The 25,046-nt window shown below is 42.3% G+C and overlaps 1 protein-coding gene across 1 annotated transcript in view; it reads right to left on the minus strand.

The window, feature by feature from the left end:
* LOC128582277 (long-chain-fatty-acid--CoA ligase ACSBG2-like) overlaps nt 1–25,046 on the minus strand; it is an 85,514-nt gene that overhangs the window by 26,809 nt on the left and 33,659 nt on the right. The window contains 2 exon segments of the mRNA XM_053586024.1: nt 20,430–20,597; nt 24,692–24,841. Of these exon segments, the coding sequence (XP_053441999.1) occupies nt 20,430–20,597; nt 24,692–24,841 (318 nt within the window).

Raw genomic sequence — 25,046 nt, forward strand, 5'->3', positions numbered from 1 at the left:
TGGGGCTAAATGGTTCTGTCTTGTTTTCAGCTGGTTTCTGTTCCACCCTAGTGAAACAGATACTCTGGATTGAAGTGTCAGCTGTGGAGAAATATCAGCAATTAAGTCACCCCGCCCCCCACTGGCAAACAATTGGAAAAGAAAAATCAAACCTTCCTACCACCGTGCACCCAGGGCACCACCTGATTTGTCCTCAGCTGATTGGTTCAGTTCAAACGGTCCAAATCAATTGTCTCAGTATGCACCTATCTTGGGTGAGAGAGTTTAAGAGGTCTCTGGAAACTGGATCACAGGGGTCTGGTGACTACTCTGGTGTGGCTTGCTCCAGTGCTGCATGGAGTCAGGAGGAGCCACCCAGCCAATAGATCAGTCTGGGAAGGTTGCTGCCTCCTTCCCCACCTTGCACCACTGTCACACCCAGTCACTGATAGCCCTGCAGTTGGCTGACCCAGTTGCCTGCAGTGAACCAGTACTCCAGGATTTTGCACATGCCTGAATCACAAGGAAGTCTGCCAGGCCGCTGCACTCTGACTCTCTCTAGCAGGAGGAGGTGAGGCCTGACAACCTCGGGTGCTTGATGAAGGTTGGGGGTTTTCATTCAGGTCCATTCTCTCCCCTGATTAATGTTACTGACAGAACAGAACGGAAAAACTTTGCGGTTCCCCTGCAGAAGAGAAGCTGCATTGAGTTCCAAATCAGCTTGTCTTTGCTCTTGTATTGTCTATAGGCTAACGATCCCCTGAGGGCCAGGTGCATCTTAGGTTCGGTAAAGCAGACCTCTGGGTCAGCCCCACCCTGGGAGTTTCCCTGGTTTGCAAGTTGGAGTTGCCTCAGGTAAGTCCTATACTCACAGTCTCTGGTTGCCCAGGGAGACAGGGGATGTGTCTTCAGAATATTCGGTAGTGAGCCATATTGCTAGCAAAAGAGGGCTGCTGTTTTGTTTTGTTTTTTTTAATCATAGCTGTGCACATTAGTATGATCATGGGGGATGATACGCTTGGTTCATAGACTGTTTGACACATTTTCATCACACTAGTTAACATAGCTTTCCTGGCATGTTTGCCAAGACCCTTATGCCAAGACCCTTATGCCTCAGGCAACCGCTGCTCCGGTGCAGCTCCCTTCCGGCCAACCATCCTCTCTCCACTCCCATGCCCCAGAGTCTGCACTGACCAGATGCAGCCTGGCACTGTCTACACCCCTTGAGGAATCACCCAAGAGTCTGGACTCCTGGGAGACAGGCCTCCAGACCTTGGAGCGAGAGCAGAGGGGAGCACTGGGAGCCTGGGGTTGCGGGCAGAGAACACACACAGTTTTACAGTTTTATGCCTGGCTGTATTGTCACCAAAAGATGGCTGTTGCACTGTGCCGCAGGGAACTGCCGCTCCAGTGCAGTCCCCTCTCCGCCGACCGTCCTGTCCTCACTCCCGTGCCCCAGAGCCGGCGCTGACCAGCTGCAGTCGAGGCCCCGTCCACACCCCTTGAGAAATCACCCAAGACTCTGAACTCCTGGGGGACTGGCTTCCAGACCTCAGTGTGAGTGGAGGGGAGCACTGGGAGCTCAGAATTCCAGGTAGAGACTATATACAGTTTATGCAGTTTTATGCCTGGCAGGAGGATGCCATAGCACCCTAGTAGGGGAGGTAGGTCCAGTTTTTAGAGGGTCTCTCCCATGGAGTGTAGTGGGAGGACCTTTGAACTCTGCCCAATTGTTTGTCAGAATCAACATTTTAAATGAACCCTGGCCACTTCCTTTCTGCAGGCGAAGGAATTTAGCTAGATGAAAGACTCAGGTACATAAACACACTAAAGATGTTCTTTGTGGCATTATTTTGTAACACAGCATAGGGATTGGCTAAAGAAATTGTGGTTGTGTCAGAGACAAGATGGCTGATTGAAGCCAGCTTTCCACAGAGGCTCCTATCCAGAAGGAGAGTTAAAGGACAGAAATTTAGCGAGTAACCTGGTGGATTAGAGCTGCACCAAGAGAGAAGGTTAAAGAATGCACATCAACCCCGCTGAGGTGAGCTGCGACCACAAGGATACAAACAAAAGGTACAAAATCCACCAAGCAGACGGGAGTCCCTTCCCCCATGAGAATGGCTCAGAGTGCCCCACAAACAAACAAGCAGAGTTCAAAGGTCCTCCCAGTACACTCCATGGGAGAGACCCTCTAAAAACTGGACCTACCACCCCTACTGGGGTGCTATGGCATTGTCCTGCCAGGCATAAAACTGTATAGAGCTTTGTATATTCTCTGCCTGCAATTCTGGGCTCCCAGCACTCCCCTCCACTCTCAGTCTGAGGTCTGGAGGCCTGCCCCCCCCATGAGTCCAGATTCTTGGGTGATTTCTCGAGGGGTGTGGACAGGGCCTAGACTGCAGCTGGTTAGTGCTGATTCTGTGGCACAGGAGTGAGGAGAGGAGCGGCGGTGCCCCGAGGTGCAGAGCAGCAGCCATTTTTGGCAACAATAGGGCTCACCCCCAAATATTCTGAAGCCACACCCCTTGTATCCCTGGGCAACCAGAGGAAGCCAGGCATCTTCTCAGGTGGCAATCACTGCAGAACAGATCAGGGACTGAAACGCAGGCCCCATGAGTAAATGGTTTGCCTGAGACAGTACCGGCCTGGGTGGAGTGCAGGGACTAGAAAATGCATGCGCAGACTCAGGAAATCCCAGGGTGGGGCTCACCCAGAGGACCACTTTACTGAGCCTAAGACGCACCCAGCCTTCAGAGGATCGTCACCTATACACAAAGGAAGGCAGGAGGCTACAACTGACACCTAATTGTGCTGCGAATACAAACCTGCATGAGCAAAGGCAGGGCCTGAGGTTCAGGTTCTGGAAATTCAAAACAGCTTCTCTTCTACAGGGGAATTTAGCACGGACAGAAACAAATTCCCACAAAGTTGGGTTCTCTTCTGTCGGTAACATCAATCAGGGGCGGGGCTGGAACCGAGTGAACATCCCCCAGCCTCCATCAAGTGCCCGAGGTGGTCAGGCCTCACCTCCCCCTGCTGGATAGAGGCAGAGAGCAGTGGCCTGGCTGAGCAGATACAGATTTCCTTGTGATTCAGGCAGGTGCAAACCCCTGGAGTATCTGCTCACTGGACGCAACTGGGTCACAGCCCTGAAGGGCTATCAGTGACTGGGTGTGACAGAGGTGCAAGGTGGGGAAGGAGGCATCAACCTTCCCAGACTAATCTATTTGCTGGGTGAGTCCTCCTGACTTCACGAAGCACTGGAGCAAGTCATATTTGAGTTGTCAGCAGACCCCTGTGATCCAGTTGCCAGAAACCTTTTAAACTCTACCACCTGAGACAGGTACTGACTGAGACAATTGATTTGGACCTTTTGAACTGAGCGAATCGCCAGAGGACTATCCAAGTGGTGCACTGGGTATGTGGTTGTAGGAAGGTTTGATTTTTTTCCTTTTCTGATTGTTGCCTGTGGGGGGTGCAGTGACTAAATTGCTGGTATTTCTCCACAGCTCAGACTACAACCCAGATAACTGTTTCACTCGGGTCGGACAGAGACCAGCTGAAAACAAGACAGAACCACTTAGCCCCACCACACCAAACAGGGCCCCAGTTTCTCAGGACGTAGCACTGTACAGGTCCTCGACAAAGCTCCGGGGACAAAGTCAAATGGTGTAAAATAATCATGGGTGGAATCAGCAGAAAAACTCTGGTAACATGAATAACCAGAATAGATCAAGCCTCCCCACCCCCCAAGGAAAGATACGGTAGATGTAACTGAAGATCCCATTCATAAACAGATGGCTGGGAAGTCAGGAATCGAAATCAGAAAATCAGAATTTGGATTGCAAATAAGATTAATAGAATGGAGGAAAATTTGGACTTAGAAATTCGAGGAGGAATTCAAAAGTCGGATTAGAAATTCGAGGAGAAATTCAAAAGTTATCTCAAGAATTTAATGAATTTAAAGACAAAACCACCAAAGATTTTGATGCACTGAAGCAAGAATTTGCAGCCCTCAAAGATATGAAAAATACAGCAGAATCCCTCAGTAACAGAGTGGAGCAAGCAGAAGAAAGGATTTCTGACATTGAAGACAAAGCTTTTGAGTGCTCACAAACTCTCAAAGGGGAAGAGAAATGGAGAGAAAAATTGGATCATTCTCTCAGAGAGCTCTGGGATCATTTGAAGAAGGCTAATATCTGCCTCATTGGAATCCCTGAAAGTGATAAAGTGGCCTCGCAAGGCACAGAGGCCCTTCTCCATGAAATTATGGAAGAGAATTTTCCAGACATGCCAAGAGATTCTGAAATTCAGAGAGCAGTTTCAGAAACCCAGCATGACTCAATCCAAATAAGACATCCCCTAGACATACCATAATTAACTTCATTAAAGTTAATACGAAGGAAAAGATTCTGAAAGCACCCAGACGTAAGAAATCCATTACCTACAAGGGGAAGAATATTTCAGAGGATATCTCTGCTGGGGAAACTTTTCAAGACAGAAGAGGGTGCTCATCAACTAAAGCAAAATAACTTTCAACCCCGGATCCTGTATCCAGATAAACTGAGTTTCATTTATGATGGAGAAATTAAATACTTTAAAGACACTCATATGGTGAAGAAATTTGCCATAACCAAACCAGCTCGTCAGGATATTCTCAGACCTATCCTCCATAATGACCAGCCCAATCCTCTACCACTAAAGTAAACTCACTCTGAAACTCTTCATCAAACTCCAACTTCCACAGTGGCGAAATGTGGAAGGCTGACACCACAGCATCTATTTTGTAGGCCAAGTGCTATTTCCGGTACTAACAGACTTAAGTTCTATTTCCCTGCAAATGCTAGACCTAAGTTTCTATTTCCCTGCTAACACTAGGCCTCTTCTCATAAATCACGTGAGCGAAACTTTGAAGGTTGCTGTTGGAACTTATCTCCACCAAGGCCAGGAACTTATCTATACCAAGGCCAGGTTGCTTGGATACCTGGTGACGTAAACCTCCTCCTTCACCTACCCTTATATACCCTAGAAGAACTTTGCAATAAACGAGACTTGATCAGACTCCTGTCTTGTCTCCATTCTTCGTGCCCCTTGCCCCTTTTTCATTCTCACCGCCTCCTCCAGGTATCCCTGTCAACTGACCCGCGGGCCGGGTCAGCGAAAAAATTAAAAATGTCCACTGGACTTTCGAAAAACTCAATACCCAAAATTTTACCAGACTTGTCAATATTCTCCATTAATGTGAATGGCTTGAACTGTCCTCTAAAGAGGCACAGGTTAGCTGACTGGATACAAAAACTCGGACCAGATATTTGCTACATACAAGAATCTCATCTTACCTTAAACAATAAATATAGACTCAGGGTGCAAGGATGGTCATCCATATTTCAAGCAAATGGTAATCAGAAAAAAGCAGGTGTTGCAATTTTATTTGCAGACACAATAGGCTTTAAACTAACAAAAGTAAGAAAGGATAAGAATGGTAACTTCAAATTTGTTAAAGGTAATACTCAATATGATGAGATTTCAATTATTCATATTTATGCACCCAACCAGAATGTGCCTCAATTTATAAGAGAAACTCTTGACAGGCGCAACTTGATTTCCACCAGCTCCATAATAGTCAACGATTTCAACACTCCTTTGGCAGTGTTGGATCGATCCTTCCATAAGAAGCTGAGCAAAGAAATTTTAGATTTGAACTGAACCATCCAACATTTGGATTTAGTAGAAATCTATAGAACATTTCATCCCCAAAAAACTGAATACACATAATTCTTATCAGCCCACGTAACATACTCCAAAATCGATCACATCTTAGGTCACAAGTCGAACCTCAGTAAATTTAAAGGAATAGAAATTATTCCTTACATCTTCTCAGACCACCTGTTGTTCAGTAACAACAGGAATCTGCATACTCATACAAAAACATGGAATTTAAATAACCTTATGCTGAATGATAGCTGGGTCAGAGATGAGATTGAGAAGAAAAATGCCAAATTTTTGGAACAAAACAACAACAAAGACATGAATTATCAGAACCTCTGGAATACCGCAAAGGGAGTCCTAAGAGGTAAATTTATAGCACTGCAAGCCTTTGGAAGAGAACGGAAAGAGAAGAAGTTAACAACTTAATGGGACATCTCAATCAACTGGAAAAGGAAGAACATTCCAACCCCAAACCCAGAGGAAGAAAAGAAATAATCAAAATTAGAGCAGAATTAAATGAAATTGAAAACAAAAGAATTGTACAACAGATCAATCAATCAAAAAGTTGATTTAATGAAAAGGTCAATAAAATAGGTAAACCTTGGGCTAATCTAACCGGGGAAAAAAAGCGTAAAATCTCTAATTTCATCACTCAAAAATGACAAAGATGAAATAACAACAGACTCCTCAGAAATTAAAAAAATCCTTAATGAATATTACAAGAAACTGTATTCTCAGAAATATGAAAATCTGAAGGAAATTGACCAAACTTGGAAGCACGTCACCTTCAAGACTTACCCAGAATCAAGTGGAAATGTTGAACAGGCCAAAATCACATTCTGAAATAGCATCAACCATACAAAATCTCCCTAAAAAGAAAAGCCCAGGACCAGATGGCTTCACGTCAGAATTCTACCAATTCTTTAAAGAGGAGCTAATACCTATATTACTCAACCTGTTCCAAAATGTAGAAAAAGAAGGAACACTACCCAACACATTCTATGAAGCAAACATCACCCTGATTCCCAAACCAGGAAAAGACCCAACAATAAAAGAAAATTATAGACCAACATGACTAATGAATATAGATGTAAAAATATTCAACAAGATCCTAACAAACAGAACAGCAACAGATCAAACAAATTATACATCATGACCAAGTCAGGGTTATCCCAGAGTCTCAAGGCTGGTTGAATATACGTAAATCTATAAGTATAATTCAGCACGTAAACAAATTAAAAAACAAAGATTATATGATTCTCTCAATTGATGCAGAAAAAGCTTTTGATAAATCCAGCTTCCCTTCATGATCAGAACATGTAAGAAAATTGGCATAGAAGGGACATTTCTTAAACTGATAGAGGCCATCTACACCAAACCCACAGCCAATATCATATTGAATGGAGTTAAATTGAAATCAAATTTCCACTCAGATCAGGAACCAGACAAGGCTGCCCATTGTCTCCACTGCTCTTGAACATTGTAATGGAAGTTTTACTCATCATTACTAGAAGAAAAGGAAATCAAGGGTATCCATATAGGGTCAGAAGAGATCAAACTTTCGCTCTTCACAGATGATATGATTGTATATCTGGAAAATACCAAGGATTCTACTACAAAACTCTTAGAAATGATCAAGGAATACAGCAGTGTCTCAGGTTACAAAATCAACATTCATAAATCCATAGCCTTTATATATACCAACAATAGGCAAGCAGAAAAAAAAAGTTAAGGACTCTATTCCATTCACAGTAGTGCCAAAGAAGATGAAATATTTGGGAGTTTATCTAACGACGTGAAAGAGAACTTTACAGAGAACTATGAAACTCTAAGTAAAGAAATAGCTGAAAATGTTAACAAATGGAAAAACATACCATGCTCGTGGCTGGGAAAAATCAACATTGTTAAAATGTCCGTACTACCCAAAGCAATATATAATTTTAATGCAATCCCTATTAAAGCTCCACTGTCATACTTTAAAAATCATGAAAAAACAATACTTTGCTTTATATGGAATCAGAAAAAACCTCGAATAGCCAAGACATTACTCAAAAATAAAAACAAAGCAGGAGGAATTACGCTACCAGACCTCAGATTATACTACAAATTGACAGTGATCAAAACAGCATGGTATTGGCAGAAAAACAGAGAAGTAGATGTCTGAAACAGAATAGAGAACCAAGAGATGAATCCAGCTACTTACCATTATTTTATCTTTGACAAGCCAATTAATAACATTCAGTGGGGAAAAGATTCCCTATTTAACAAATGGTGCTGGGTGAACTGGCTGGCAACCTGTAGAAGACTGAAACTGGACCCACACCTTTCACCATTAACTAAGATAGACTCTCACTGGATCAAAGATTTAAACTTAAGACACGAAACAATAAAAATACTAGAAGAGAGTGCAGGGAAAACCCTTGAAAAAATCAGTCTGGTCGACTATTTTATGAGGAGGACCCCCAGGCAACTGAAGCAGCTTCAAAAATACACTACTGGGACCTGATCAAACCAAAAACCTTATGCACAGTCAAGAACACAGTAATTAAAGCTAGCAGACAGCCCTCAGAATGGGAGAAGATATTTGTAGGTTACGTCTCCGACAAAGGTTTAATAACCAAAATCCTCGGAGAATTCAAATGTAGAAGCAAGAAAAGAACAAGTTATCCCATCGCAGGCTGGGCAAGGGACTTGAGGAGAAAATTCTCTGAAGAAGACAGGCACGCAGCCTACTGACATATGAAAAAATGCTCATTATCTTTAATCATCAGAGAAATGCAAATCAAAACTACTTTGAGATATCACCTAACTCCAGTAAGATTAGCCTATATCACAAAATCCTAAGACCAGAGATGTTGGCGTGGATGTGGAGAAAAGGGAACACTTCTACACTGCTGGTGGGAATGCAAATTAATACATTGCTTTTGGAAAGATGTTTAGAGAACACTTAGAGATTTAAAAATAGACCTGCCATTCAATCCTATAATTCCTCTACTAGGCATATACCCAGAAGACCAAAAATCACATCATAACAAAGATATTTGTGACCAGAATGTTTATTGCAGCCCAATTCATAATTGCTAAGTCATGGAAAAAGCCCAAGTGCCCATCGATCCACGAATGGATTAATAAATTGTGGTATATGTACACCATGGAATATTATGCAGCCTTAAAGAAAGATGGAGACTTTACCTCTTTCATATTTACATGGATGGAGCTGGAACATATTCTTCTTAGTAAAGTATCTCAAGAATGGAAAAATAAGTATCCAATGTACTCAGCCCTACGGTGAAAGTAATTTATGGCTTTCATATGGAAGCTATAACCCAGTTATAACCCAAGAATATAGGGAAGGGTGGAAGGGAGGGGAGAGAGAAAGATGGGCAGAGGGAGGGTTATTGGTGGGAATACACCTCTGGTGCATCTTACAAGGGTACATGTGAAGCTTAATAAATGTAGAATATAAATGTCTTAACACAATAACTAAGAAAATACCAGGAAGGCATTGTTAACCAGTGTGATGAAAATGAGTCAAACCGGCCTGTCAGTTGGTCCAGAGTGAGGAGCTCGGGCGCTGGAGCCAAGAGAGACTCCTGAGGTTAAGCTTGCTGCTGCCACAGCCACCGCTTGGGCCTTTGCCTGGAGGGAGCCGCAGAGGGTCCATTGCCGCTGTCCTCTGGAGGGCAGCATGATTAGGAGCCTGGACCTCCAGGAGGGATTTTTCATCATCCCCCCTCCCCCCAACCAGGGAGCCAGAGAGCGGCCGCCAAACAAAGGTACCAATTGCCCCACGAGAGGAGGAGGAGCCATAGCTTCAGGCTCAGCAGCCACTGCACCCACTGCCCTTCTTCCCAGTCTCTTCCCCTGGGCTGCTGGTTTTCAGGGGGAGGAGGAGAGGGGATTCTGGACGTGCCAGGGTCAGATCTCGCCTCTGAGGAAGGTGCAGGTGAACCCGATGTTTGTGAGGGTGTATCGGTCCCAGAAGCATCATGAAGGCCCTTGATGAGCCTCCCTATTTGACAGGGGGCACTGATGTGAGTTCTAAATACAGAGGAACCTTTTGTGAAGCCAAGATCAAGACAGCAAAAATACTTCTTAAAGTCAAGGTGACATTTAGACATGATTCTTCAACAGTGAAAGTTCAGGATGACCATATAAAAGGCCCACTAAAAATTGATAGGTCATGCACTAGCAATTAGTGATGTAAGTTACATGTAGATCTAAAACCTCAGAAAGTGGGTTAGGAGCAAGATGGCGGCCGAGTAACAGCTTCCCTGCAACAGGGCATGGTGAGTCTGGGGAGATAAGACTCCAGGCATCTCTGGCTGGTGGGATCTGTCTATAATCATCCTTTTGAGGATACAGGGAGTTAGCAAGGGACTTCTGGACCCCAACAGGAGGACAAAAACAGTGGAAAACTGGCAAGTGGTTGTGTGTGTTTGATTGACCTAATCCCGCCGGCAAACATAAGTACAAGCAGCAGTGAGACTGCAAACCAGAAAGGCTTAACCTGTGAACCGTTTCGGTGTTTTTGGACTTGGCACTCAGTTGAACTGCCTTGGGGAGAGCTTGAGCAGGAGTGTGGAGAACTTTGGGCATTGTCTAGGGCCCCAGACTGAGCCACTGAGCCGGACGGAGCTAATAGTATTTGGCTGTGGGCCGCAAGGAGCCATAGTGAGAATACTGCCCCGGCAAGCTCTGCCTCAGGGTTGCAGAGCAAGAATGGGGCAGGAGCTAGTAACCTAGTGACTAAGCAGCCTAAAGGCAGGGACTGAGACGCCTTACAGCCTTAACCTTCAGGGGCAGAGTGAGACCAGTTTGGGCACATGGGAGCCTCAGGCTGTTGTCCTGGGTAGAGTGCCGTGGTGTCACAGCTCAGCAACCTCAAACTCCTGGGCTCGACGCCGCCTGGACCTCCATAAGAGCTGCGCTGCGACCCCCAACCTATGATCTGCGCCCGCCGGGCCTCCGCATGCCCTGAGCAGGAACTGCAGGAGCTGTGCAACCCTGTGTCCTCACTCGTGTACCCTCCTCTGCACTGGCCCTCTCATCTGGCCAGGGACACTGGCAGCCGCGTGCCCACCAGAGCCTGCCCTGCCTCTGTGCAAAGCCCTTCTCCTGGCCAGAGACTGCTGGAGCCTTGGGCTCCCTGTGCCCAAGTCACTGGGTGCCAGGCACTCCCAGAACCAAGCTCACCACCTCCCACCCTGTTGCTGGATCTGGTGTGTCACACTCTGGAACTGCTTCCACAACCAGAACTCCCTAGCTGGGACAGCCCATAGGAACTACACAGGGTCATGCCCTACAAAGATCCAGCAACAACAGAGTGATCCCGCTGGGGTCTAATCTTGGAGAGACACCTCCCCAACTCTGAGGACAGCCAGAGGCAATGGTGAAAAATAAACATGAGGCGAAATCAACAGAAAAACTCTGGCAATATGAATAATCAGAGTAGATCAACTCCCCCAAGGATCAATGGGGCAGACACAGCACAAGATCCCATGCACAAACAAATAGCCAAGATGTCAGAAACCGAATTCAGAATCTGGATAGCAAATAAGATCGAATTAGAATTCCAAAAAGTAATCCAAAACACATCTCAAGAATTCAACAAATTCAAAGACCAAATGACCAAAGATTTTGGCACATTGAGACAAGAAGTTGCAGCCCTCAAAGATCTGAGAAACACAGTAGAATCCCTCAGTAACAGAATGGAGCAAGCAGAAGGAAGGATTTCTGACATTGAAGACAAAGCTTTCAAACGCTCCCAAACTCTCAATGAGGAAGAGAAATGGAGGGCAAAAACAGATCACTCTCTCAGAGGGTTCTGGGATAATTCAAAGAAAACCAATATTCGTCTTATAGGGATACCTGAAAGCGATGAAGTGGCTTCACAGGGCACAGAGTCCCTTCTCCATGAGATTATGAAGGAGAACTTTCCAGACATGTCAAGAGATTCTGAAATTCAGATAGCAGACAGTTTCAGAACTCCAGCATGACTCAACCCAAATAAGACATCCCCCAGACACCTCATAATCAATTTCACTAAAGTTAATATGAAGGAGAAAATTCTGAAAACAGCCAGATGAAAGAAAACCATCATCTACAAGGAGAAGAATATTAGAATAACTGCAGATCTCTCTGCTGAAACCTTTCAAGCTAGAAGAGGATGGTCATCGACTTTTAATCTCCTAAAAGAAAATAACTTCAACCCAGGATCCAGTACCCAGCTAAACTGAGTTTCATTTATGACGGAGAAATTAAATACTTCAATGACATTCACATGTTGAAGAAATTTGCCATAACTAAACCAGCTCTCCAGGATATTCTCAGACCTATCCTCCATAAAGACCAGCATAATCCTCCACCACAAAAGTAAACCCACCCAAAAACTGCCAGCAGAAAAAAGAAATAACCAAAATCGGGCGGTGCCTTTGGCTAAGTGAGTAGTGTGCTGGCCCCATATGCTGAGGGTGGTGAAATCAAACCAAACCCCGGCCAAACTGCAACAATAAAAAAAAAAATTAAAAAAAAGAAATAACCAGAATCAGAGCAGATTTAAATGAAATTGAAAACAAAAGAATGATACAACAGATCAATAAATCCAAAAGTTGGTTTTGTGAAAAGATCAATGAAATAGATAAACCTTTGGCCAACCTAACCAGGAAAAAAAGAGTAAAATCTCTAATTTCATCAATCAGAAATGGTAACGATGAAATAACAACAGACTCCTCAGAAATTAAAAAAATCCTTAACAAATACTACAAGAAACTCTACACTCAGAAATATAAAAATCTGAAAGAAATCCACCAATACATGGAAGCACACCACCTACCAAGACGTAGCCAGAATGAAGTGGACATGTTGAACAGGCCTATATTAAGTTCTGAAATAGCATCAACTATACAAAATCTCCCTAAAAAGAAAAGTCCAGGACCAGATGGCTTTACATCAGAATTCTACCAAACGTTTAAAGAAGAACTAGTACCTATATTATTAAACCTCTTCCAAAATATAGAAAAAGAAGGAATATTACCCAACGCATTTTACGAAGCAAACATCACCTTGATCCCCAAACCAGGGAAAGACCCAACAAGAAAAGAAAATTATAGACCAATATCACTAATGAATATTGATGCTAAAATACTCAATCAGATCCTAACAAACAGAATCCAACAACACATCAAAAAAATCAAACACCATGACCAAGTGGGATTTATCCCAGGGTCTCAAGGCTTGTTCAATATACGTAAATCTATAAATGTAATTCAGCACATAAACAAATAAAAATAAGGACCATATGATTCTCTCAATTGATGCAGAAAAAGCTTTTGATAATATCCAGCATCCCTTCATGATCAGAACACTTAAGAAAATTGGTATAGAAGGGACTAAACTAATGGCCTCTTAAACTAATAGAGGCCATCTACAGCAAACCCACAGCCAATATCATATTGAATGGAGTTAAATTGAAATCATTTCCACTTAGATCAGGAACCAGGCAAGGTTGCCCATTGTCTCCACTGCTATTTAACATTGTAATGGAAGTTTTAGCCATTGCAATTAGGGAAGAAAAGGAGATCAAGAGTATCCATATAGAGTCAGAAAAGATCAAACTTTTGTTCTTCACAGATGATATGATCATATATCTGGAAAACACCAGGGATTCTACTACCAAACTTTTAGAAGTCATCAAGGAATACAGCAATGTCTCAGGCTACAAAATCAACACCCATAAATCTGTAGCCTTTATATATACCAACAATAGGCAAGCAGAAAAAACAGTCAAGGACTCTATTCCTTTCACAGTAGTGCCAAAGAAGATGAAATATTTGGGAGTATACCTAACAAAGGACGTAAAAGATCTCTGCAAAGAGAACTATGAAACTTTAAGAAAAGAAATAGCTGAAGATGTTAACAAATGGAAAAACATACCATGCTCATGGCTGGGAAGAATCAACATTGTTAAAATGTCTATACTACCCAAAGCAATATATAATTTTAATGCAATTCCTATTAAAGCTCCATCATCATATTTTAAAGATCTTGGAAAAGTAATACTTTGTTTTATATGGAATCAGAAAAGAAAAACCTCGAATAGCCAAAACATTACTCAGCAATAAAAACAAAGCAGGAGGAATTGCGCTGCCAGACCTGAGACTATACTATAAATCGATAGTGATCAAAACAGTATGGTACTGGCACAAAAACAGAGAAGTAGATGTCTGGAACAGAATAGAGAACCAAGAGATGAATCCAGCTACTTACCATTATTTAATCTTTGACAAGCCAATTAAAAACCTTCAGGGGGGAAAAGATTCCCTATTTAAAAATGGTGCTGGGTGAACTGGCTGGCAACTTGTAAAGATTGAAACTGGACCCATGCCTTTCACCATTAACTAAGATAGACTCTCACTGGATAAAAGATTTAAACTTAAGACATGAAACTATAAAAATACTTGAAGAAATTGCAGGGAAAACTCTTGAAGGAATCGGCCTGGGTGAATATTTTATGAGGAGGACTCCCCAGGCAATTGAAGCAGTATCAAAAATACACTACTGGGACCTGATCAAACTAAAAAGCTTCTGCAGAGCTAAGAACATAGTAAATAAAGCAAGCAGATAGCCCTCAGAATGGGAGAAAATATTTGCAGGTTATACCTCCGATAAAGGTCTAATAACCAGAATCCACAGAGAACTCAAACGTATTATCAAGAAAAGAACATGTGATCCCATCTCAGGGTTGGCAAGGGACTTGAAGAGAAACTTCTCTAAAGAAGACAGATTTGCGATCTACCAACACAAGAAAAAAAGCTCATCATCCTTAATCATCAGAGAAATGCAAATCAAAACTACTTTGAGATATCACCTAACCCCGGTAAGAGTAGCCCACATAACAAATTCCCAAAACCAGAGATGTTGGCATGGATGTGGAGAAAAGGGCGCACTTCTACACTGCTGGTGGGAATGCACACTAATACGTTCCTTCTGGAAGGATGTTTGGAGAATACTTAGAGATCTAAAAATAGACCTGCCATTCGATCCTATAATTCCTTTACTAGGTTTATACCCAGAAGACCAAAAATCACAATATAACAAAGACATCTGTACCAGAATGTTTATTGCAGCCCAATTCATAATTGCTAAGTCATGGAAGAAGCCCAAGTGCCCATTGACCCACGAATGGACTAGCAAATCGTGGTACATGTATACCATGGATTATGCAGCCTTAAAGAAAGATGGAGACTTTACCTCTTTCCTGTTTACAAGGATGGAGCTGGAACATATTCTTCTTAGTATCTCAGAAATGTAAGAAAAAGTATCCAATGTACTCAGCCCTACTATGAAGCTAAATTATAGCTTTCACATGAAGGCTATAACCCAACTATAGCACAAAACTAAGGGGAAAGGGCCAAGAAAGGAGAATGGAGGGGGGATATTGGGGTGGAAGGTGGGCAATAGGTGGGGCCACACCTACAGTGCATCTTAGAATGGGTACAGGCGAAACTTACTAAATGCAGAATACAAATGTCTACATACAATAAGAAAATGCCATGAACAGTTTGATGAGAATATTTCAAATTGTATATGAAACCAGCACATTGTACCCCTTGATTGCACTAATGTACACAGCTATGTTTTAACAATAAAAAATGAATTAATTAAAAAAAATAAACAATAAATTTAAAAAATGTGTCAAACGGTCTGTAAAACCAGTGTATGGTGCCCCATGATCACATTAACGTACACAGCTATGATTTAATAATAAAAAAATTAAATAAATAAAATAAAATAAGAAATTGTGGTTGCATGCAGTGGAATATTATGTAACTGTTAAAAAGATGCAGGTTTCTCCCCTAAACTGATCTACAGGTTCAATGCAATCTCTATCCAAACGCAGGCAGGCTTTTTCATACAAACCAACAAGCTGATCTTATAAATTTATACAGAAAGGCAGAGGATCTAAAGTAACCAAAGCAATTTTGGAAAGGAAAAATAAAATCAGAGGACTTACTACATGATTTTATTTTTTAATTTTAATTTATTTACTTATGTATTTAGTTTTGGGACAGAGTCTCATTCTGTTGCTATGGGTAGAGTGCCCTGGTGTCATCATAGCTTCTAGCATTTTAAAACTTATTATAAAGTAGGGTGATCAACCATCCATGTTTATCCAGAAATGGAAAAGTTATTAAAATTTGGAACTTTTGATTAAAACTGGGAATGTCCCAGGAAAAATAGGACAAAATTTGTCATTCTGCTATAAATCTATAAATCTAGTGTAATCAAGGAAGTATGGTTTTGGTGTAAGGATAAACATGCAAATAAATGGAACAGAATAGAAGATCCAGAAACAAAACTTTACATTTATGATCAACTGATTTTTCTCTTCTTTCTTTCTTATTTATTTATTTATGTGTTTATTTTTTGAGTCTCTGTTGACTTGGGTAGAGTGCCAGGGGATCATAGCTCATAGCAACCTCAAACTCTTGGGCTCAAGGGATCCTCTTGCCTCAACCTCTGGAATAGTTGTGCACCTGGCTAATTTTTCTAGTATTTTTAGTACAGATGGGATCTCAGTCTTGCTCAGGCTGGTTTTGAACTCCTGAGCTCAAGTGATTCTACGGCTTCAGCCTCCCAGAGTGCTAAGATTATAGGCATGAGCCACCATGCCTGGCCTGATCAATGGATTTTTAACAAAATTACCAAGGCAGTTCTGTTGGGGGAAAATATGCATCTATGTATCATCTATCTATCTATATCTATCTATCTATCTATCTATCTAAAATATGTATCACAAGCACATGAGTGCATCTTAATTTTCATCAAACACAAATGTTAACTCAAAATATATAAATGTAAGAGCTAAAAATAAAAGCCTTATAGCAGAAAAGATAGAAGAAAAACTTGATGGCTTTAGAGTAGGCAGAGATTTTCTATCTACAATACCAAGAACAAGAACATAAAAGAAAAAAAATAATAAATTGGACTTTATCAAAGTTAAACACTTTTTTGTGCTTCAGAAGAAACAAAAAGATGGGCTGCAGAACTGGGAGAAAGTATTTGCAAATCATAAATTTAATAAAGGATTCATAACTAGATATATAAAAAATCCTAATGTGCAACAATGTTTTTTTGTTTTTTTGTTTTTGCAACAATGTTTTTAAATGGGCAAAACATTTGAAAAGATGCTTCTCCAAAGAAGATATACCAACAGCCAATAAGCACATGAAAAGATGCTCACTGTCCTCAATCATCAGGGAAATGCACATCAGAATGATGGAGTACCACTCACACCCACGAGGAGTGACAATAATAACAATAGGAATAATGTAAACAGGGCCAGATGCAGTCCTCACGCTTGTAGTGCCAGCTACTCAGGAGGGAGGACCAGCCCAGGAGCTTGAGGTTGCAGTGAGTTATGATTATACTACTGCCCTCCAGCCTGGGCAACAGAACAAGACCTCATCTCTAAAAAACTAAAAAAAAATAAGAAGTGTTACTGAGGATGTGGAAGAACTATAACCTTCATACACTTCTGGTTGGAATATGAAATGGTGCAGTTACTTTAGAAAACACTCTAGCAGTTTCTTAAAATGCTTAGATGCTTTTATTATCATTCAGACTGACAATTTTTAAAATTTTGATAACATTAGGGCTGATGTGGGTGTAGGAAAATGGGAACTTCTCAAGACCTGTAGGTGAATGTGTATACATTCTGTACTCAGCCAGGAAAAACAATGTATTGAATATATACCATATCTCAGGCACTGAGCATGCGTAATATGAAAGTGATTGAGAGGGACCAAAGAAATATTTAGCACCGAATTGACTGAGGAGGAAGAGTCAAGCACGCAAAGAACAGACAAAGAAGCTTCTAGAAGGAAGTGCAAAGGTCTGTTTGATGGAGAGTGTGGGAGAAAAAAATAATGTCAAGATCTCAAGATCTTCATGTCCTAACTCCAAGAAACCTATGAATATATTTTAAGTTATGAATCTTGAGATGTCCTGGGTTATTTGGGTGGGCCCAATGTTATTGCAAGTGTTCTTGCAGTAAGAGAGAAGCAGAAAGGTCAGGGTCATGTGGGGTGTGATGATGGAGGTGATTGAGTGTGTGTGACAGAGAGAGAGATTGAGATTGGAAGATCCTATGCTGCTGTCCTTGAAGACAGAGGAAGGGACCAATCGCTTCTCAGCCTTTTGGCTAAGATCAAGTGCAGAGGAAGAGGCCACAAGCAAAGGCATGTAGTAGCTTCTAAAAGCTGGAAAAGACAGCCAAGCACAGTGGCTCACACCTATAATCCCAGCACTCTGGGTGGCTGAAGCAGGAGAATCACTTGAGGCCAGGAGTTCAAGACCAGTCAGAACAAGAGTGAGACTCTGTCTTTGCTGAAAATAGGTAACTTAGCCAGGCATCATTGTGGGCACCTATAGTCCCAGCTATTCAGGAGGGTGAGGAAGGAGGATCACTTGATCCCCAGAGTTTGAGGCTGCAGTGAGTGATGAAGATGTCACCGCCACTGTATTTCAGCCTGAGTGACAGAATGAGACCCTGTCTAAACAAACAACTCCCCCATACACACATACAAACTAGAAAAGGCAAGAAAATGGATTTTTCCCCCAGAATCTCCAGGAGGAATGTAGCCCTGCCAGCACCTTGATTTTTAGCGCAGTTAAATCCATTTTGACCTTCCAGTCTCCAGAACTATAAAATAATAAATTGATATTGTTTTCAGCCATTCAGTTTGTGGTCATTTGCTGTGGCAGTAATAGGAAGCTAATTCAGAGTGTGGCTGGTGGGGTAGTGGGAAAGGGGAAGCTGAATGCCAGAGGTCACTCCTAGCTCTACTAGGTTTGCAAAGTCCAGACATAGAAGAAGTAAAGTTTTTCTCTCACATAATTACTCTGGAAAATTTATCAAAGGATAATCTCTACCTAAATGAAAGAATCATTCTTTAAAGAAGGCAAAAACTCCAAAAAAACAGGGGATCCAATCCGGGAGTAGGGGAAAGGGATAGCTCTGAGTGGTAGCTTGTAGAAGGCACTGTTAAAGTTCCATCCTGATCCCTAGTTGTTCATAGTTTCCTTTTTCCCAGAGAACTGCCCTCCCTCAGATGAGGTTCAAGGGCCCACCTACTCTCCTTAAAGTGAGACAACACTGTGGCACCACTCATGCCTCGGAGCTTCCCACAGGATCCATCTGAGGTTACAGTCCAGCTGAATCTATTAATACATGCATCTTTTCTTGCTTTCTTTCCCTGGCCTATCCTGCTCCCTTCACCATTTTCATCTGAGAGCCCCCACCAATAAATCACAAAAAAATTCTCCATTTCATGTTTTGCTTCTAGGAGACCCAACCCAGGACAAGCTAAAACAACAATCAGTCCAGCTTAGGACAGAAGGATGAAAAAAAAAAAAAGCAAGGTTGGGCGTGGTGGCTCATGCCTATAATCCTAGCACTCTGGGAGGTCAAGGCGGGTGGATTGGTTGAGCTCAGGAGTTTGAGACCAGTCTGAGCCATAGCGAGAGACCATCTTTAAAAAAAAAATAGCCAGGCATTGTGGTAGGCACCTATAGTCCCAGCTACTCAGGAGGCTGAGGCAAGAGGATCCTTGAGCTCAAGAGTTTGAGGTTGCTGTGAGCTATGATGCCACAGCACTCTACCAAGGGTGACCAAGTGACATTCTATCTCAAAAAAAAAAAATGCAATGAATAATTAATTGAGCCTTTGGAGAATATTGATAAGCATGACAGATTAGATGGAGCAATTAGACAGATATGAAAAAGAATCACCAAATTGGAAAAGAAAGGCAACTACTAACTCTGGGAAAAACAAAAGATTGGACCACACAGGAAATGTAATAATATGATAAACTACTTGACTCAGTTAACTAAGAATGATTAACATTAAGAGGATGGAGAAGAGAAAATGGGTAGAGAAGGGGGAAGAAGAAGACTAAATCTTCACTCACCACAATAGAAAAATGTAACATAATATTTCAAAGTGGATAAATAAAAAAGCAGTACCACATATTTAAAACACTAGAGGTAAATATCGAAAGAAATCTTAAAAACTATCTGAAAGAGGTTGCCTCTATGCGGTAATTTGGGACACTGCTGTTTTTCAAAAAAAGTCCAAAATCCCTTATCTCAAACGCTTGGGGCCAGATGATGTGGTTTGGAATTTAGAATTCTCCGGCCTTCAAAAAGGTAATACAGTACATATTCTATCTAGCATATGCCTCCTTCCCTGGCATCTGAGAAAGCCCAGTAGAATCCATCTCATTAGTATTTCTGCAGTAATATGTATGCATATTCCCAGTATGTGGGATAAAATGAAGACCACAATTATGATTATTTCAGTTTAGATCAGACTTTATTGCCAAAAACTCTTGGTTGTTGGAACTTTTTGCATTGGGAATACTGACTTTTAAAATGACACATACACACATACACACATTTTACTTTCAATACCACTTACATCTCTGTCCTGGGTTGTTCAGTGTTCAATCTGCACAACCATACATGGGTGCCCTGACTTGGATAAAAGTAAAAACTAAAAGAAGGTGGACATCTGTTTTTAGTGCTGCTAAATGGAATGTAAGATGAAGGTAGAGAAAACTCCCTCAGACCTGGAGCTTCACAAAAAAAAATTTGTCAAGTGAATGAACAACCATCCATTTACACAGGCTGCCCTGGAGAATGCAGTGGGGTCCCCAGTCATTACTTAGTCTTACCCGGAGAGCATCTGGCTGAGCAAAGTATGTGACTGCCCCAATCTTTATAGGTATCCAGATGTCCATCATCTGTGCTGCAATGTGGCTGAGGGGGAGGTAGCTGACCACCACCTCCCGCTTCTCCAATAGACCAAAGTCTTTTGAAACTGCCCCTGCCATCCGCGTGATCTAGAACACAAAGGGTGATCCAAAATGCCTTGCCCCTGGCCACTTATTTAGCAAACATAAGGCACATCCTATATGTTAGGCACTGTTCTGGTACTTCACAAACATGGAGTCATTTAACATAACACGGGGGGTTGGTGACTACCAATCTCTCTATTTTATGATGGTGAAACTGAAACACAGTATGGGTCACTTACTTGCCTGAGGCTAGTGGGAGTTACAAGACTCCCTGGGCTGCTTTGGGGTAGGGTGGTTTGCAGATCCCCTTGGGTCCAACGACAGATTCAGAATGTCTTCGTGGACACTCAGAAAACTGAAGGTTTCAGTAAGAGTCCCAGAGTCAAATCCTGCCTTCATCATTTGTTAGAACTTGGACTATTCACTTAAAATCCCTCATGGCCTCTATGTCCTAATCTGTGAAGTGGAGAATAGAGGCTTCCCATGTCCATTATAAAACAATGGAACCAATACTGTCAAATAAACAAAAAGGCTACTCATAATCCTATAACATAAACACCCCCCAAATTAACATATTTGTGCTTTTCTTTCTCCAATGCATACATTCATATAAAGCCTTAGTGTATCTATAATTTTGCCATCTCTATTTCTCACTGGTGTTGTATATCTCTGGTGCATGGTTACCGCATTCATCCAGCCACAGAGACCTCCTTGCTGTTCCTCTAATACATTAGGCATGGTGCAGCCTCAGGGCCTTTGTACTGGCTGTTCCATTTGGAATGCTGTTCCTCCAGCTTTTTTCCCCACTGTACCATGGATGGCTACTTCTTGGATGTTAAGTCTCAATTCAAATGTCACCTCCAGGCTTGGCACCTGTAGCTCAAGTGGCTAAGGCACCAGCCACATACACCAGAACGGTGGGTTCGAATCCAGGCTGGGCCTGCCAAACAACAAAGACAACTGTAGCCAAAAACTAGCAGGGAGTTGTGGCAGGCGCCTGTAGTCCCAGCTACTTGTGAGATTGAGGCAAGAGAATTGCTTAAGCCCAGGAGTTGGAGGATGCTGTGAGCTGTGATGCCACAGCACTCTACCCAGGGCGATAGCTTGAAGCTCTGTCTCAAAAAAAAAAAAAAATGTCCCCTCCATGGAAGGGCCATCTCACCCAAGCTGAGTCCTGTCCAAATTCCAGACCCATAAACAATACACAGTCAATGTTTTACATCACTAAGTCCTAGGATGTTTTGTTACACAGTAACAGCATATAGCATATTAAATAATTTAATCTGCACAGCAACTCTAAAAGGTAGGAACCATTCTTATATCTATTTTAAAGATAGGGAAAATGAGGCCCTGAAAAGTTAAGGAATTTGCCCCAAGGACACATAGCCAGCAAATGGAAGAGCTAGGATTCAAACACAGGAGGTCTTGCTTCAGGGCCTGTGCTTATAAGCCCTGTGCTAGAAGAATATTTTACCAGACATGAAACCACTAAAAGCATAAGTGCTAGCCAGCACAGGGAGAGGATCCTTTCCAATCAGATTTTGTTCACTCATTCATTCCCCAAAAGTGAATCAAATACTTCACTGGCTACCAGTGAATAAAACAGGCCCTGACCTTGGGGAGCTAATGCTCATACGCATATAACAAGTGAGCATATAACACATCGGTGTCAGAAATGCTAAGGCAATGGCAGCCATGGAGGACTGTGCGCAGAGGAGGGACAGACCCTGACAGGCAGCCATGGAGGACTGTGCGCAGAGGAGGGACAGACCCTGACAGGCAGCCATGGAGGACTGTGCGCAGAGGAGGGACAGGCCCTGACAACAGTTGCTCCCAGGTGCTTCCTGGTTGCTGCTTGGGGGGAGACAGTGCCTGGGGGATGAAGGCAGGAGGGGTGAACAGGGCAGAGGCACAGGTCCAGGAAAGCACTGGTGGGGGCTGGACCCAAATTAATTTTTCTGTATCTTGCATCATACAGTTGGGTCCAGGCTTGTTTCTTTACAAGGGTTCCTGTGATGTCTGAATATTTGTTTTTACTCCTATGATTTATTGACAACTGTTTTCCTTGTTATTATGAAAAATATATCTATACATCTGATATTACAAGAAGCTGAGTTTCAATTTACTTATACACTTTAATCCCTAGTTCACTGTCTTGCTCAAGAGGAAGTGTGAGAGAGTAACAAAGTAGTTGTAGAAGAATCAAAAAACCTTTTAAGAGGTCTCAGGTGGCACCTGTGGCTCAAGGAGTAGGGCACCGGCCCCATATACCAGAGGTGGTAGGTTCAAACCCAGCCCTGGCCAAAAACTGCAAACAAAAAACAAACAAAAAAAAGAAAGAAAGAAAAGAAAAGAAAAAACCTCCAAGAGGTCTCAAGCTAAGATTCAGGAGGAGGAAGGGAATTCAGCAACAAAAAAAAGTGTTTGCAAAAGGCTTGGATTCACATTAAAGTGAGAAATCTGGGTTTGGTGTGGAGGTTTATGTTTGTAGTTCCAGCACTTTGTGAGAAGGCAGGAGGACCACTTGAAGCCAGGTGTATGAGGCTGCCATAAGCTAGGATGGTGCCTGCAAATAGCCACTGTGCTTCAGCCTGGGCAACATAGCAAGATCCCACTCTAAAAACAATTAAAATTAAAACTAGCAATCTTTCTGACTCACAGAGAGGAACTCTAACTTATAATGGATGCATACTCTGCCACACCTTTTTTCTGCTTTTGTGACTTGCACACACGCATATCACTTGTCATTTTTCAGTTTTTAACAAAAATTGCAATTTGCCTTGTGTACTGTTCTGCAACTGGCTTTTGGATGTTTATCACTGCACCCTTGGACATCTTTGCACATCAGCTACATACATCTACAGTGTAGTTAAATGTGTAGATCATGCAGCCAGCTGGCCAGGGCTCATGTGCTGGCTCTATGGCATTGCCCAGTGTGTGACTGAGGACAAGCAAGGCTCTGGGCTTCAGTTTTCTCATCAGCAAAAGACCATGTGCCAGAGGAACTGGACAGACACTAAGAGGAGTCGCTAAGCATAAAACGCTGGCATACAGTGACCATGAAACAAATACTATCTCTTTATTTTCTTTAAAGAAAGCTTTATTAAGATGTAACTGTTATGCAATAAATTGCATATATTTAACTGCAATTTGACACAAATTGGGAAGTGTCTACCCCTGTTAAACCACCAGCACCATTAGGATAGTGGATGTGTCCCTACCCACCCCCCACTGAAAGTTTCCTCCTGCCCTGCCTGCTCCTTTCCAGGCAACCACCCACTTCCTTTTTGTCATTATAGAAACGTTTGAAATTTCTAGAGTTTTATTTCATTTTAATTTATTTTTTGAGGCAGGGTATCACTTTGTCACCTAGGCTGGAGATTAGTGGCATTACTGTGATCCTTATGCCTTAGCCGCCTGAGTAGATGAGACTACAGGTATGCCTACCATACACAGCTAATTATTTTGTTTTTTAAAGACAGGGTCTCACTATGTTACCCAGCCTGTCTTGAATTCCTGGCCTCAAGTGATCCTCCTGCCTTAGGACTACAAGTGTAAGCCACCATGACCAGCCTCTAGGACATAATATGAATGAAATCACACAGCACGCATTCCATTTATTCTTTTACAAAAGTGATCTAAATTACCATCAGTCTTGGACTCTGCCCAAACATGGCTAAGTTTGTCTCTAAGAAGCAGCCTACCTTAAGCAATCAAGAAAATCAACTTCTGTTGGATCCCTCTCCCCAAGGCACAGAACGCACATGCTGGTTTTCCACATACTTATTTTATTATTTAACACAATTCTGAGCTCTCTACAAGTATTAACTTGTTTCAACTTCAAAACAATCCACAAGGTAGGGACTATTCTATCACTCCCATTTCACAAATGAGGAAACTGAGGCTTGGAATGTAAGTTGTCTTGCTCAAGATCATAGAGCCAGACTTTGGAACTGGGTCTGCACAGAATCTGTTGATTTCAACCCCTGCACAACACCACCCTCTCTGAAGCGACCACACAACTCTCTAGCCCCCAGTGGTGAAGAAACCACTGTGTGCTAGACCCCTGGATATCACCCTGCCCCTGGAACAAAAACATTCTGAAGCTATCACTCCAGAAAGAAGGGACTTTGGCTTACATTGTCATGGATGAGCATTGCTCCCTTGGGTGGGCCTATGGTCCCCGAAGTGTAGATGATAAGGGTGCATTGATTAGCTTTCTGGCTCTCAATAATTCTCTCCAGTTGAGTGTCAGGAATGCTACTGCCAAGTTCCATGAAATCATCCCACTGTGGACAGAAAATATAAGCAGAGGATAAGGAGACAGCCAGGAATCTCCTTCCTGGATCAGATCTTGTCCTAACAACCTTTCCTAAAGCGTTATTTCACAGAAAGAGAAATGGCTTAGGATGTACCAGTCCTGGAACCTCCTATGAAAGTCCTAAGATGTCTGATTCTGCTCTGTCACTTTGGAAGGGCCACTTAAGCTCCCCT

The sequence above is a fragment of the Nycticebus coucang genome, chromosome 3 (assembly GCF_027406575.1).
Source record: "Nycticebus coucang isolate mNycCou1 chromosome 3, mNycCou1.pri, whole genome shotgun sequence".
In the NCBI taxonomy this organism is placed as follows: domain Eukaryota; kingdom Metazoa; phylum Chordata; class Mammalia; order Primates; family Lorisidae; genus Nycticebus; species Nycticebus coucang.